General features: G+C 42.5%; 1 protein-coding gene across 3 annotated transcripts in view; it reads right to left on the bottom strand.

Moving 5' to 3' along the window:
- RHBDD1 (rhomboid domain containing 1) overlaps window positions 1–14,784 on the bottom strand; it is a 208,279-nt gene that overhangs the window by 167,082 nt on the left and 26,413 nt on the right. For all 3 annotated transcript variants that reach the window (XM_061386823.1, XM_061386815.1, XM_061386805.1), the window contains 2 exons: window positions 12,565–13,062; window positions 10,503–10,635 (listed from right to left, as the gene is read on the bottom strand). In XM_061386823.1, coding sequence (XP_061242807.1) covers window positions 10,503–10,635; window positions 12,565–12,997 — 566 coding nt within the window. In that variant the 5' untranslated portion in view covers window positions 12,998–13,062. The remainder of the gene's footprint in view (window positions 1–10,502; window positions 10,636–12,564; window positions 13,063–14,784) is intronic.

Raw genomic sequence — 14,784 nt, 5'->3', positions numbered from 1 at the left:
ATGTGAGAGTTGGACTGTGAAGAAGGCTAAGCGCCAAAGAATTGATGCTTTTGAACTGTGGTGTTGGAGAAGACTCTTGAGAGTCCCTTGGACTGCAAGGAGATCCAACCAGTCTATCCTAAAGGAGATCAGCCCTGTGTGTTCTTTGTAAGGAATGATGCTGAAGCTGAAACTCCAGTACTTTGGCCACCTCAAGCAAAGAGTTGACTCATTGGATAAGACTCTGATGCTAGGAGGGATTGGGGGCAGGAGTAGAAGGGGACGACAGAGGATGAGATGGCTGGATGGCATCATCGACTCAATGGACGTGAGTTTGAGTGAACTCCGGGAGTTGGTGATGGACAGGGAGGCCTGGTGTGCTGCAATTCATGGGGTCGCAAAGAGTCGGACACAACTGAGTGACTGAACTGAGTTGAAGGTCATGATGGTTGCATGCTCTCTCTCTTTCAGTCTCTCTGTTATGTGAAGACCCAGTAAGAAGATAGCCATGATAAACTACGAAGAGACTCCTCGCTAGACACCAACCATGCTGGCACCTTCATCTTGAACTTCTAGCCTCTAGAACTGTGTGAAAATTAAATTCTGTTATTCAAGCCATCCAATCTATAGTATTTTGTTATGACTGCCCAAGCTGATTAACAAAGGAGCCTAAGGAGACATGAAATGTCACACAGGAGTCCAGTTAAGAACCTAGAACAAAAAAAAAAAAAAAAAAAAAGAACCTAGAACAGAAAAAGGACATCAGGTAAAAACTAGGGAAATCTGTATAAAGGAGTTTAGTTAATAATTATGCATCATATTGGATCATCAACTGTAACAAATATACCATACTAACGTTCAGTTCAGTCCAGTCACTCAGTCATATCCGACTCTTCGTGACCCCATGGACCACAGTACACCAGGCCTCCCTGTCTATCACCAACTCCCGAAGTTTACTCAAACTCATGCCCATTGAGTCGGTAATGCCATCCAACCATCTCATCCTCTGTCCTCCCCTTATCCTCCTGCCCTCAGTCTCTCCCAGCATCAAGGTCTTTTCAAATGAGTTAGCTCTTTGCATCAGGTGGCCAAAGTATTGGAGTTTCAGCTTCAACATCAGTCCTTCCAATGAATATTCAGGACTGATTTTCTTTAGGGTGGACTGGCTGGATCTCCTTGCAGTCCAAGGGACTCTCAAGAGTATTCTCCAACACCACAGTTCAAAAGCATCAATTCTTTGGTGCTCAGCTTTCTTTAAAGTCCAATGCTCATATCCATACATGACATTAAGATGTCAAAATTAGGTGAAACTGGGTGCAAGTAATGGGGGAACTTTCTGTATCTCTTTACAATTTTTCTGTAAATCTAAGGCTATTCTAAAAAGTAAAATTTATTTATTTAAAACATACAAATAGGTAAAACCTGTCTTCAGTCTACTCCTAAAGCAACCTATCAGATTTCTTATTTTCAGTGTAAAAGACTTTCTGTCCTTAGCTATAATTTAAGTCTTTATCGATTAATATCAGACAAAAAAAATCCCCATAAACACTAAGTTATTATTTGTGTGTGCCTGCTCAGTCACAACCAACTCTTTGAGACCCCATGGACTGTAGCCCACCAGGCTCCTCTGTCTGTGGGATTCTCCAGGCAAGAATACTGGAGTGGGCTGCTATTTCCTTCTCCAGGGGATCCTCCTGACCCAGGGATCAATCAAGTCTCCTCTGTTACAAGTTAATTTTTTACCACTGAGCCATCAGGGAAGCCCCAAGTTATTATTTACATAACTTAAAACTGTACTGTGTACTTAAGGTCCCAGTATATGTAATCTAATAAGAACCCCTTGAAATTCAGTATCACCACTCATTAACAATAAACAATTAATTTATTCATATTGTTCAGTCACTAAGTTGTGTAGCATCTTGAAAGCATGTTGGGGACACAAAGATAAGTCATGGACAAGGAAATAAAATTTATTAGAAAGGAATACAAAGTTGTCCCATTTCACTAACAAAAGATTATAAACAACAGTAAGGAAACAATTTTTGTTATGTATCAAATTAAAAAAAAATATTATAGCAAATATTCAGTCTGGTCAAGAAGTGGAGAAGTAGGCACTCCCATATGCTGTTGGTGGGCTGTAAATGAGAACCAGCTTAGAGAAAACAAGTTAGAAAAATGAATAAAAGAGCCATGAAAAATAGTTCAAACCCATGAACTGATTCTGGATATCTACTCCAAGGACATATTCAGATCTGGGAGCCAAGACTAGCAAATAATGCTTTAATAAACATTCTCACTTCTAATTTGCATGATTAGGTAGTAAAATTAGCATGTAAAATTAGTGAATGAGAAAATAAGGAAACTACAACACGAATCATTATACAACCATTAAAGCTGAGGCTTCTGAAGAGCTGTGCTTGTAACAAGTTAAACAAGAAAGTAGGAAACAGAATTGAGTTTGAGGGGAGGGGTGTGCAATGGCAGAATGCTGAAAGTGGTTTTCTCCGGGTAGGAGATTATGGGCAATTTGTGTTCTTTATCTGTATATATTTTGAACTTTCCTACAGTGAATACCCCTTCGTGGATCACAGCCTTATCAAGGTGAAGGGGCTTGAGTAACTCAATGAAGCTATGAGCCATGCCATGCAGGCATGAATATACTGGTTTTCAATTAGGAGCTGAGAAATTAGGTTATACTCTCATTTGGCTACTGCTTTCCTTTCAGTTTAATTCTTTAGGTAATATAACCAGATTTTAAAAGAAACTGTTACACTAAATCTCTCATTAAAAAAAAGAAGAAAACACAGTAATCAGATAAAATTCTTTTCTGCTCTTGATGCACTTCCTATTCAGCTTGAGGCTCTTCGTTAAGTGGTCAGGGATGGTTCAGCTGTCCAGGACAAGGACGGGCCTTCTCTCTTGCCACAAGCTTGGACTCCAGAGCCAGGGAAATGATTTATACACTCCTCTGTCCCTCAAAAAGTTCCAGGCCTAACGGGAGGGAAAGTTCTCTGCCTCCAAAGTTCTCATTCTCATCTCATAAAACCTAACCCTAGGGAATCATTGCTTTCGTTAAGTACTGCTCTCACCTTGAGCTCTGTTCAACTGTAAGCCCTCCTGGGAGACAAACAAACTCACTCACTCTTTTCTATAACTCACGCAACTTTCCCTTATGGGAGCCTGTAAAGAGAGAAGGAAGGAAATGTATAAATGGACACCCAAGGAATACAGAAGAAGAATCTGCTCAGGAGAGTCCTGGAATGTTGACTCAAGCTGAATTGCTTAACAGGCTGTGAAAACATGCTTCCATGAAATAAAACAGAGGGTGAGTATCAATTGTATATACATGTGTCATCCAACTTTAGTAGAAAAATGCAACCGTGCCAGTAGATACAAAATAAAAGATGTCATTGTATAATATAAACAGAAAAACAATGCTTCAGAAAATGCTCACCCTGGCCAATAAATACATTTGTATATACACACATACACAAACACACCAAACAACCTGGCAACAATACATTATACCTACTAAAAAAGTGGGTTTTTTAAAAAAATTATGGCCCCTCCAATACAGGTCAATTTGCATTAAAACTGACAAAAATGACATGATGAATTGGTATAACTTCTTGAAAAAACAGCTTAACCTACACTTGGAAAACAGGAATCTCTTACGGCTGCCGTCTCTCCTCTCAGTGAGCTGCCACTATCCTCCCTGGCCCTGAGAAGACCACGGTTCCTCCTTAGCTCTCATCCCTCAGGCCATTTTTAAAAACTTTTTACTTTGTATGGGAGTATAGGCAATGAACAATGTTGTCAGAGTTCCAGGTGAACAGTGAAGGGAGTAGGCCATATATACATGTATCCATTCTCCCCTAAACTCCCTTCCCATCCAGGCTGCCACATAACATTGAGCAGAGTTCCCTGTGCTATACAGCAGGTCCCTGTTGGTAATCGGTTTTAAATATAGCAGTGTGTATGTGTCCATTTTGTTAAAGGAGCTTTCTCTCCAAAGCACAATTAACTTGGGTATCATTGGATTTACCCATTTGTCATTTGCTTGTTTACACAAACTCCCAAGGTGTGTTTTAACCCTATATTCATTTGGGTTTTATTTTCTACTAAGCTATTGGAAATGAATCTATCAATATATTAAAAAGCTTGGAAAGGAACGTTGCACTTTTGGGCAAAATGTGTTAACTTTTATACTTCATCGTCTCCTTTGCTCTAGACTAACCCTTTCTCTTGAATTCCAAAGGATTTTTAAGAATAATGTTTATAACTGAGCAATGGTTACTAGCAATTCTGATTTAGGTAGGTGAAGTCTAAATCTGTGAGCACACATATCCATATAGACAGCTATCTGGAGAGCTGGCATGATTATTAATTAATAAGTCTTGTGAATTACTACTTATTCTAATGAAAAACAATAAATTGGCAGAAATCTGTCATCACAGCCTATTCTCATCGTCCCTCAAGACCTGGCAATCTAAAGCTCTTCCACTGAAGACAATAAATGTCCCGGACCTTAGAGTAAATGCATTTAACTCTAGTTTAAGCAACTAATAGCTGCTTTAAAGCAGCACCTCCCCAAATTTTTGTACTGTCCCGCACTAAAAATACACTTTAGAAATGCAGCACACATACACCTAAAACAAAAGTGCCTGGAAATAACACCCTTACCACATTCAACACTGGTCTGTCTTTCTCTTTTCTTTCCTCTCTCCCTTCCTTCCTTCCTCTCTTCCTTTCTCTCTCTTTCAAACACTGATTGGGTCTCACTACACTGATTTCAGAATCCTTTAAAGGATTAGAACCCCCAAGTGCCAACCGCTGCTTTAAAGCCCTGTTACCTGATGGGGGATGCTGTCGTGACCCACGGTACCACAGCATCCCAGCATGCATTCCTCCCCAAGCCGCCCTCCTTGGCTCTCTTCCACCTTCACTCCAGACTCTCTCCCATACTGTCCTTTGTACTCCTCTGCTTTTCATTCTACTTTCCCCACTTCTTTTTCATTCACCTGTCTGGCATTACACAGGACAAATCTCCCCACATGCAGAGGCATAAAATAACACTTGCTTTCTTCCACTTGCAGATTCTGTGGGTCAGGAATTCAGGAAGCACACGGGTGGCTGGTGTCGCCCCCACCATGTTGAGGCTGGGCTGACACACGGCTATTTCTAACAGCCTTTCACTCACGTGTTGTGTGCTGCTTGCTCACAGCATGGGGGAACCAGGGAATGTGGGCTCCACGGGCCAGTGTTGCCACTCATAAGGCAAAGGACTTCTTGCTTCAGAAGTAGCATGGCATTTCTGCTGCCATCTATTGACTGCAATGAGCCACAAACCCACTCAATTCAGGGGGAGGAGCTCCAGACCCCATCTCTAAGTGAAGTTCTAGAAGAACACATGGGACAGGAGACAATGTAACCACCATCGTCCAAATTGTTATTCCTCAACCTCATTCCTAATTCCCAAGGCAAAAGTCCAACAGACTGCTACGAAGCTAACTCCACAGAGGTGTCAACTGGCACTCAAACACAAGGTATGCCTTTTATGTTCCCTATCCCAGCACTACTGGGGAAGAAAGAACATGCGTGTTGCATTTTAGATGAATATGCCAGAAGCACCTTATCACAAAATGTAAGCAAGGAGAGAACTCAAAGCAGGACCAGAGTTCCCTGCATCTAAGTTCATGTGGAACAGAACTTATAATCAGTCCCTGTAATGACAGAGACAAGTGGCCACTCTCCTTTGGACAAAGCGTTAACAGTTCAGGCTAATTAGGAATTGTTAATTAGCGATTTCAATGGTTACATGTGTTCTTGCATACTTCACTGCTTCCCTTTCTCTCCCAGCCCTGGCTGCATGAAGCTACCATCTTTCCTTTCATACAAGTTAATGATCCAGCAATCCCACTGCTGGGCATACACACTAAGGAAACCAGAAGGGAAAGAGACATGTGTACCCCAATGTTCATCGCAGCACTGTTTATAATAGCCAGGACATAGAAGCAACCTAGATGTCCATCAGCAGATGAATGGATAAGAAAGCTATGGTACATATACACAATGGAGTATTACTCAGCCATTAAAAAGAATACATTTGAATCAGTTCTAATGAGGTGGATGAAACTGGAGCCTATTATACAGAGTGAAGTAAGCCAGAAGGAAAAACACCAATATAGTATACTAACGCATATATATGGAATTTAGAAAGATGGTAACAATAACCCAGTGTACGAGACAGCAAAAGAGACACTGATGTATAGAACAGTCTTATGGACTCTGTGGGAGAGGGAGAGGGTGGGAAGATTTGGGAGAATGACATTGAAACATGTAAAATATCATATAAGAAACGAGTTGCTAGTCCAGGTTCAATACACGATACTGGATGCTTGGGGCTAGTGCAATGGGATGACCCAGAGGGATGGTATGGGGAGGGAGGAGGGAGGAAGGTTCAGGATGGGGAACACATGTATACCTGTGGCGGATTCATTTTCATATTTGGCAAAACTAATACAATTATGTAAAGTTTAAAAATAAAATAAAATTAAAAAACAAACAAACAAAAAAAAAGAACACTGGAGTGGGATATACTAGGCAATCAATAAATTTTTGTTAAATTAAAAAAAAAAAAAAAAAAGACACAGCGAAGTGCAGTGCCAGAGAGGCAGCCTGAGAGAGCTGGGAGTGTGATTCTCAAAGTGGGCTCCTTGGACCACGGGAGGTCCCAGAGGCCCTTCCGGCAGTTCATGAAGTCCAAACTATTTTCATAAGAATACTGAGGCATTATTTGCCCTTTCCCATGTACTGGCATTTTAATTAATGATATAAGAGCAACGGGGGCTTCCCTGGTGGCTCAAGGGTAAAGAATCCACCTGCTAATGCAGGAGACAGGGATCCGATCCCTGGGTGGGGAAGATCCCCTGGAGAAGGGAATGGCAACCAACTCCAGTATTCATGCCTGGGAAATGCCATGGACAGAGGAGGCTGGTAGGCTACAGTCTAGGGGGTTGCAAACAGTCGGACAAGACTTAGCAACTAAACAACAACATAAAAGCTACAACTGCTTGTGGCTTGGCTGTTTGAATCAAGTGAATCAAGGCAATGACTCCAAAAAAATATCAAGAGTTGCTGTGTGTCTCACAGCCACAGATTCACACTCAGAGAGAAAAATGGAAGCTCTGCTTAAGAATATCCTTGATAAATAGTAAAATTTTAATTTCTTAAAAAGCATACATCTTTTTCATATGCTATGTGACAAAATGGGAAACAGGCAAAAAGCACTTCAACTCTATATTCAACTAAGGAGCTTATCTCCCAGTAAAGCACCAGTGTGGCTGGTTGAGCTATAAGATGAACTGGCCACTGTTTTTATGAGCTCTCCCTCATCACACTTACTCGAAAGAAAAACTGACTGCCCATGGTTAAATAAATGGAAAATGGCACATATTTTCTTAAAAATAAACAATGTGAGCCTTCAAAAAAACCCCATAAAAACCCAGTGGTATCTATTGTCAATAAAATTTGAGCTTTAAGGTGAAAATTAGAATTTTGGAATCTCCTCCCTCCTGTGCCACCTTAGGAGCAGGGTCACTTCTTCAGACACAACCACCAAGCGGGGTCCCAGGACACACAGGGAAAGGAAACGACCAAGTGAGGTGCAGCTGTCACTGACACAAGCCACACACGGGAGCCGCAACAGGGACACTGTGCAGGGCCCTGCGGGGCTCCTGGGCACAAGGCCTCTGTGGCCCCCATTTCTGTGACTATAGCAAACAGCCTTCATTCAGCCTCCAGGACCTTCCCTGAGTCCCAGTGGGCAGATTCAAGCAGTTGTTAATCAGGGAAGGGAGAGGATGCAAAGCCAGGGAGAAACAGTCAAAAGAGCAGCCTTGAGGCAAGGTCCTGTTTCTCCATCAATGGATACACACAACCCCTCTGAGCTGCTCTGTGGATACTGACCCCTGCTCAAAGCGGGAGAGGTTAATGATTAAGGATAGTATGCTGCCCACAAGCCTGTAGACCCCAGACTAGTTGGACCTGAAAACTGATGATGTTGACTCTTACTTACCTCACCACCAGTTCATCAGAAGAAATGGCCATGGACTGATCATTCCCTCTTCGAATAATTACTATAACACTTCTATCTTCCCCAAGTGAGGACACAAGGTTTTGAGGGCATTGAACCTGCTGTGTGTCCCTCTTTGACTGGCAAAGCAGCAAAACTATCCTTTTCTACTTCACCCAAAACTGTCTCTGAAATTTGATTCAGCATTGGTGTACAGAGAAGCTGAGCTTTCAGTATCAAGAGCAAAAGGCCCAGCAAAGAAGAGTGGTTACTTCACCCTGCTGTGCAGGTCCATACCCCTCACAGGGCTGGCTGTTTGGAGTGGCTTCCCTCCATAAAACTCCCTAACTGGGGGAAATTACTAATTCTGTGGATTTCATAAAACACAGAGGGCCACAAATGTTTGCTTGGCAGATTTTTTTTTTCCCCTCCCAAAGGGCAGCTCATTAAGTCCATCAATAAAGCAGGCTTTGTTCTAAAGATTTACAATGTTTTCCCAATGAAAATTCTAATTGACAACCACCAGGAGAATAATAATGCGGAACAGCAGAGCTCTGGTTTCTCCCATTCTTCCAAGATCCATCTCAAAGAAGCACTCCCTTCTTAGGTTTGCTGGACTAGCGCTCAACTCTGTCTCTACTGGACACACACATAAGGAGATGCCTGGATATCATCAGTTTATCATTCTAAAGTAGTCAAATCTTCAAAAACCAAAAGATTTAGTCTTTCAGACTTCAAAGGAAATTCCATTTAATTCCCAGGCTCAGAATATCAGGTCCCTCCATGCAGAATAAGCATATTACATAAAAATGCAACCATGTCTTTTCTATGTAAAAGGAATGGAGGCGGGGGTGGTATTGCTAAAAAATAAAAATGCAAGATGAGAGTCTTAAGCAATAGTTGCATGAGAATATTAAAGGCACAGCTATTCAATGGATTCATTATAGAATAAAAGTTCAAGTACCAGAGGGAGTGATTTTCATATGAATGTTGGGTGTTGCCCTCACACACAAGAGTCTCTGGTCTACACAGAGAACCGAGTCACATCGAGCAAGTCAGGGAGCTGTGAGTGACAAGGTATAGAGAGGGCTGTTCAGATATGGGACACACATTACTGGACCCTTTTTCAAAGAAAACTTTGAAGATTTTGTTAGGCTTTCTTGGTAGAACTGTCACAAGATAACAATACAGTTGCAAATGAGTGGAGTTCAGCGGCCACACCACTGCCTTTTACAGACCAGCTGGCGAAGGCTGCCCTGACGGGAGGGGAAATTAGCATTAAAGAAGGACTCAAGGTTACTGGCCTGACACGCAGCCCAAGGAGAACACTCTCAAATAAAGTACAACACCCAACATAGTCACACAAACCAAAAGCAAAACAAAAGAGCTCCTTACTGAAAAGAAAAGCAGCCAAAAAATATCCATACTTCTTTCTGAACCTTCCTGAATCTCTCCCTTCTCCAAATAGCTTCCAGGTCCCCAGCGTTTAAAAATAAATGTGCAAACCATGGGCTTCCAGTTGCATTACACAGATTAAGAGAAGTGCAGCTGGTGGAAGAGGTAGGGAAATAAAAAACAATTCATTCCTTTTTCTGAAGAGAAAGCAGAGAAAAGAATCAAGGTAGGGAAATAAAAAAATGATTCACTACTTTTTCTGAAGAGAAAGTAGAAAAAAGAATCAGAGTGGAAAAGCAACCCCCAACTCCATCCCCACTCCCCTGGGAACATTCAGACCAGGAATCAGAAGGCTGGAATCCTAACTAGCCTGGTATCTACCACCAGCTGTTCAATGAGTCTCCAAGCCTTCTGAATTTCCTTGTCCTGATCTGTAGAGGAAAAGTTACAGATGTCAGGGATTCCCAAACTGTATTCCCTGGAGCTCCAGGGTTCCAGAGGTGCTTCTGACACAGCCACAGTGACATTGAGGTGAATCAAAGGGAATGGGGTCCTGTGCTTCAGTCCACCCAAAACAGTTCAGAGTTGATCCAGTTCATATGTCAAGACTGTGGGTAAAATCTGCTTATCATCAAATCACCAAGACAATTCACAACTTAAGTGGCTTAAAAGCATTAGTCCTGTAAAATATCTTTTGATATTTTAATCTTTAAAATTATATGGTTTCTAGCTGCCTCTCTGAATTATCATTATTAGAATTAACTAATTGACAGGCTGGTTAATATTAACCCCCTAAGTTGTGTACCAGGTTCTACTTAAAAGGTGAGAAAATGGAAACTCACATAAGAGAACTACATCAAAATCACACAGCTCAGTAGCTGACAGGATTCAAACACAGGAATATCTGACATTAAAACCATTAACTGTATTCTGTCCTTAGAGCTAAAGAACAAACTTCACTGTAAAAGAGAACGGGTTACCTCATTATTACTACAATTCTTTCTCCATGGAATATCAGGTCCTTCATTTGCATTCTCTAAGAGTAAACACTCACCCTGGCGAGATGAAATGAATAGCCAAGAGTTCCACCCAACAAGCAAATCTGTTGGATACAGGAAAGCCCAAAACGTTGACAAAGCCTCCAGGGCAACAATGGTTGTTCAGAACTTTCAAAGCAAACAATACTCCTAAAAGAGAATAAAGAGCAAACAAATATCAGCAATCCAAATGCAGAGATGATCAACACTGGCAAAAAAAAAACTAACTGAAGTAAAAATGATTATCTGACTACATCCAACCCTTGACTTTGAAACATATTCTATTCCTTATAACAAGTCAACCCAACATTTGGCAGAAAGACAATCCTCAAGGTAACCATTCCTTCAATGTTTCTTTTTTTTTTCCTTTGATCTTTTGGCTGCACCGAAAAGCATGCAGGACTTTCGTAATCCAACAGGGATCACACCCTCAACCCCTACAGTGGCATCCCGGAGCCTTAAGCACTGGACCACCAGGGAAATCTCCTTCAATGTTTCTTAACAGAAGTTCATACTGCCTTTGAGTATGCTATTAAATATATAACACATAAAAAGGGAATAACATACTAGTAATGGTACTAAATGTGGAGAAGGCAATGGCACTCCACTCCAGTACTCTTGCCTAGAAAATCCCATGGACGGAGGAGCCTGGTAGGCCAGTCCATGGGGTCGCTAGAAGTTGGACACGACTGAGCGACTTCACTTTCACTTTTTACTTTCATGCATTGGAGAAGGAAATGGCAACCCACTCCAGTGGTTTTGCCTTAAGAATCCCAGGGACAGGGGAGCCTGGTGAGCTGCCATCTATGGGGCCACACAGGGTCGGACACGACTGAAGCGACTTAGCAGCAGCAGCAGCAATGGTACTAAATGCGACTGAATTTAAACTTCAAAATCATTAATTGTATGCTATGTGATTTTTAACTCAATTTGAAAAAACACCATTAATGTGTTTTTTCCTAACTCCTATGGAAAGACATATTGAAGGCAGGGCATATTTCCTTTCTTCTCACATAGTTAGATGCATGAAGATGAGGAAAGGGGAAAGGACAGCAGGGAAAGAAGAGGGAAGGGTTTGTTTTCCTTCTGTTTCAGGACAATTCCCCTCCTACCCTTTACATTATAATTTTTAAAGAAGACCTATTTTAAGTCTGATGACAATTCAGCCCTACAAGAAAAATTTAAGAAAAGAACTAGTGAGGGGCAACAGTGAGAGGCAACGTAACATGTGGTTTAAGTCATGTAGACTAGTTTCAGATCCCAGCTCCATCACTTACGAGATGTATAACCATGACTGATTTCTCTGTGCCTTAGCTTCCTTACTTAGAAAATCAACACAAGGCCACCTCCCTATGGACCTGTTACATTAATTAAATAGCATAAATTGTGCATAGAGACTGGGCTCCCCAAATGGTGCAGTGGTAAAGGATCCAGCTACCAAAGCAGGAGATGCAAGAGACTCAGGTTCAATCCCTGGGTCAGAAAGATCCGTTGGAGATAGAAATGGCAACCTGCTCCAGTATTCTTGCCTGGGAAATCCCACAGACAGAGGAGGCTGGTGGGCTACAGTCCATGGGGTCACAAAGAGTCAGACATGACTGAGCGCACACACACGTATAGAGAATATCATGGTAAGGAGGTGCCATCAGAGGGTGTGGTACCTTTAATGGCTTTTAATTAATGGTATTAATTAATTAATGGTACCTTTAATTATTGAGAGGCTGCTGATCTTTTTAGAGAACTCCCTATCACAAATACACCAGTGTATCTCTCTCTCTAGCCCCATCACAATGGAGCCAGGGCATAGTTCCAAAATCCTATTTCCTGCAAAACCACCTGTGGGCAGACCATAGTCTAAACTGTCCAAGAATGAATAATGCAGCGTAATAGGAAATAGCAAAATCAATGACTCTCCTGTGCTCCGATCAGCCTCTTCTCCAAAATCCAAGCCCCCACAGTCCTTAGCCACTCAGATGTCAGTTCCCTCACCAGCTGGGACCCCCGCTTCATAAGACAGCAACAGCTGCACCTCCCTTACTGTCTTCAGGCAGGCTACCTTTAGAAATGTGTCTGCCTTACCTGAGAAACCGACAGCACAATTCCTTTTGAAGTCAGGCTCATTCAGAAATTCTGCCAGAGCAAATTCCAAGAACAGGTACACCACCCCAGTGAGGAGGGAGAATGTGACGATGATGTAGGCAAACCATCTACTCCCCAGTCTTCTCTCCAGATGAATTCCTTTCCACAGCATGGATACCATATTGAAATACAGGTGCCAGTCATCCGCATGGTGAAGAGGGGAAAGCAGCAGGCGCTGCCAGTCCTTCTGATAGTAACACTTCTCCACGCTGAGGCAGGAGCTAAGCAGTGGCTTCAGGGGATTCAAGAAGAACCAGATGTTGAGAGCCAACGTTGCCAGGGTGACAGGTGGAACATTGTTGATCCCAACCTGGAAGATTTGAGAAAGGAGCAGAAGCAGCCCGATGTTAACTCCTCTTGATCTCCGATGCATGGTGAGATATCAAGCCGGAGATAGGAAGATGTGGTCAGGTTTGGGGAATACACAGGCAGCTGAGTCTAAAATACAATAAAAAAATGCACATGAAAATCCACCAATTAAGAATTAGGGCATCGACAAGATATGCTCACAGGAAGATGAGCTTATGTTACATATATCTCATCTCCCATTTAATGGAAACATTTATATTCCATGTCGTCCAGAGCAACTCCCAGGACACCGGCTGCCGTCTCTCCTCATTGTACATCCTAAAGGAGAAATGTTATCCCAAATCCCAGTGGGCCAGTGAATGGTTGGGTATGCTTTTTCGGACAAACATGCCATAAAAATGTGACTTGCCTCCTGTATAAAAAATACTTATAACCTAACAAAAAGACAAAGTTACTACACAAATATTTAATGATACTACACAGATACTTAGTGATTTCTTCTCAGAATGCTAATTTTAAAGAAATTTCAATGTTGATATATTAGAGTCTGCCCCAAAGTTGTTCGACACTGGCAAGTCTTAAAATGCAAGGATATATTATCTTCTAGTCCGTATTGCCAGATGTTAACTGCTACAATGCTTTATTTTCACAAAAGTTTCCACTTTTAAATGTTCCACTATGTGCCAAATCCTGGACTGAAACACGGTCACTGTCTTTAAGGAGCTCATTTTCTCCTAAGAACTAAACCAACAGCAGCCACACCGTGTTTTAAATGCAGGGACAGAGGAAGCCACGACCCGAGGCCGCGACTCAGCCTGACGTTATGGTCTTGAAGGGTAAACTGGATTCACCAGCGAGGAAAGAGTACCCTGTTCACTGGTCTACTTCTCCATGCCCTGGGCTGACCTTGTGAACTACTTTGGTTGACAGAATGAAGAGCAAAGGACACTAGTTCGGAATCTAGGCTCAAGGTGCTTTGCAGACTTCTGTTCTCTTTTGGAACCCTCCCGTGCAACCATGCACACAAGTCCAGGCTAGCCTGCTGGAGGATGGAAGACACGTGCTCTAGTCACCTGATGGCCGCAGCCACTGACCAGCTAATGCCTCAGAAACAGACCTGTTGAACTGACCAAAAGTGAATAAGTAAGTCCAACTGGGGGCTTCCCTGGTAGCTCAGCTGGTAAAGAATCCACCTGCAATGCAGGAGACTCCAGTTTGATTCCTGGGTTGGGAAAATCTCCTGGAGAAGGGCTATCCACACCAGTATTCTTGGGCTTCCCTGGTGGCTCAGATGATAAAGAATCCGCCTGTAACGTGGAGACCTGGGTTCGATCTCTGGGTTGGGACGATCTCCTGGAGGAGGGCATGGCAACCCACTCCAGTCTTCTTGCCTGGAGAATCCCCATGGACAGAGGAGCCTTGCAGGCTGCAGTCCATAGGGTCACAAAGAGTCGGACACAACTGAGCTACTAAAACACAAATCCAACTGAGCCCAGACTAATTTGTTGACTCACAAAACAGTGAGCTAAACAAATGATAGCTTTTATCAATAATAAGATATTTAAAGTTTTTTGTTTATTTTTGGCTGTGCTTGGTCTTTGCTGTGCAGGCTTTTCTCCAGTTGTGGTGAGCAGGGTCTACTCTCTACCTTCAGTGCCCACTACTCAGTATGGTGGCTTCCCTTATTGCGGAGCACAGGCTCTAGTGTGTGTGGGCTTCAGGAGATGCAGCTCCCAGGCTCCAGAGAGCAGGCTCAGTAACTGGAGTGCTCGGGCATATGGGATCCTCCTGGACCACAGATCAAATCCATGTCTCCTGGATTGACAGGTGGATTCTTTACCACAGAGCCAC

This window comes from Bos javanicus, chromosome 2 (genome assembly GCF_032452875.1).
Source record: "Bos javanicus breed banteng chromosome 2, ARS-OSU_banteng_1.0, whole genome shotgun sequence".
Taxonomy (NCBI): domain Eukaryota; kingdom Metazoa; phylum Chordata; class Mammalia; order Artiodactyla; family Bovidae; genus Bos; species Bos javanicus.
Note: the sequence above shows the minus strand (reverse complement) of the source record. Positions and strands in the feature narration are given on the sequence as shown.